Below are 2,210 nucleotides of genomic sequence, written 5' to 3' on the forward strand. Positions count from 1 at the left end.
GGGGGGGACAAAGCAGAAACCAACAATGGCATACTAAAACTAAAAACAAATTTTTCATAGGAGCACTGTGAATGAATTCTGGAATCTAACCTTAGTTTTAGTAAGAGTTTTACGGCACTAGCAACACAATAAGGTCATATAACTGCCGAAGATTGGAGGTGTTACAAGAGCGTAACAGACACAAAAACAAGGAGGAGACAATATCTATTTTATAGACAAGAAGGAGCAAACCACACCAGAGCACCCACCAACCGTCCACAAAAAAAGTGTGCCGCAAAAAAAAAAGGCGGAAACAAATTTATTTTAGGAGCACTGTGATGTCTCCCTGCCAGATGAATCAAGATTTTCATTGTCATTGTCAATGAATTCTGGACTCTGATCTTTTAGTTTTAGTAAAAGTTTTACAGCGCTCGCAACTGCATAAGGTCATATAAGCGACAGAAGATTAGAGGTGTTACAAGAGAGTAACAAACATAAAAAAGATGAAGGGGAGATAAGGACGATAGATGTTTGATAGGAAAGAAGAAGCAAACCACACCAGAGCACCCGCCAACCACCCACACTCTGACCTTGATGAATTGCGGGCCGGCAGAGGTAGGCAGGGCGGACCAGTCGACGAAACCCTCCACACACTCCTTCACAAACAGCAGCCTTGTGGCCTCGTTGTCGTCAGAACTAACGCTGGAAAAATAAGCCGAGAATGAAAGGGGAAAAAAGTTCATACAAAATCTTGGGGGGTTTTTTGTTTTTTTTGTTAGTAAGGTTTTGCGGCGCTCGCAACGGCAAAAAGTCATATGAGCGCCAAGGGGTGGATGTCAACAGAGAAGTCCAAACGGGGAATCAGGCTTACTCTGCTCACCTCTCTAGCCTCAAGAGGACACAAAGTCTGCTTTGACTATCAAGGCACCCCAGAAATAGCAGTTCACAAGAGAGTGACAAACATACAATAGAAGTAGAAGAAAAATGACGATAATAGGGATACGAAAAAAAAAAGAAGCATTTCCCCCAGTGTTGTTCCGGCACAGTATGAGCATGACATTGATAAATCAGCCCATTTACAATTCTACTGTGCCTAAGAACATGTCAATGTCCCCCTAAATCTGGCAACAATTAGCAATAACAAGCATGAATACCACTGAAATTTTGTGGAAACAACAGAAAATTTACAAAAGTTGAATTTGTAAACCACAAGACAATTAATAGAATCAACTAACACGAGGGTAAAACAGAAAAGGACAAAACAAGGTAAGAATATACAACACTTACTGTTCTTGATTTTGAAAATTGATTTCAGTTTTTTAGTTTTAGTAAGAGTTTTACGCCACTTGCAACAAAAGAAGGTCATATAAGTGCTGAAGATTAGAGGTGTTACAAAAGAGTAACAAACACAAAAGAAAGGAGAGATCAGGACAATCAATGTTTGGTAGGAGAGAAGGAGCAAACCACCCACTTGATTTCAGTGAAAATAACTTTTCCAAAAGAAGGGGGTAAAAAAAGGAAAAACTGTATCACTGTAATCATTCTACAGTTCAAAGACAAAGACGAACTAAACATGCTAGTAATCAAGAGCAGTGTTCAGGCGAAGCAGTAGTAAAGACATGACGAGATTCTGATGTCAGTCACACAGCACTTGTTCGTCTATTAGATTGCTTATTATCAATATATAGAAGGGCAACAATAAATCCTGGATTGTTGGTCCCTATATTACCATGATTAATTTGAATTATATCCCTGTAATTGTACTTTTATTTTATCTACCCTCACACCAAAGATTGTCTGATCTTAGTGATCTTTACTCACTCCTCCTTCCTGTTTTAACCACACGTGCTCATGCTCATTATGATTCAGTCTTGTCAGTGAAGCCAGAGAGGACAGACCTCATGTCATTTTCTTTTATGTTCAATAAATCAACCTTCTTCATCAAGAAACAGAGTTTTTACTTTTGCCTTCTGAATTACAACAATGGCAGCAAACCCTAAAGCAACAGCACTTACCTTCCTTTCTCTCACTTTCACAACAAGACTGAAGCAAAGAGTCGACATAACAAGAGGGGCCACTTCTCTCTTTGAGCCAATTAAAAAAGTGTCCCCCAAATTCGGCGGTGCCCTCTTCACAAATGCGCACCCTTTGCGAACAGAGTTACCCTACTTGAGTTTAAAAAATCAAAGTGAAACTAGCAAGTTTTTAAATAAATTTTGGAAGAACGTTTT

The 2,210-nt window shown here is 39.3% G+C and overlaps 1 protein-coding gene across 1 annotated transcript in view; it reads right to left on the reverse strand.

Annotated features, from left to right (window-relative positions):
* Window positions 1–2,210, reverse strand: part of LOC101845767 — a gene marked incomplete in the record, with an annotated part of 39,874 nt that overhangs the window by 14,357 nt on the left and 23,307 nt on the right. The window contains 1 exon segment of the mRNA XM_005096589.3: window positions 570–681. Coding sequence (XP_005096646.2) covers window positions 570–681 — 112 coding nt within the window.

Source organism: Aplysia californica, unplaced genomic scaffold, assembly GCF_000002075.1.
Source record: "Aplysia californica isolate F4 #8 unplaced genomic scaffold, AplCal3.0 scaffold00132, whole genome shotgun sequence".
Lineage (NCBI taxonomy): Eukaryota > Metazoa > Mollusca > Gastropoda > Aplysiida > Aplysiidae > Aplysia > Aplysia californica.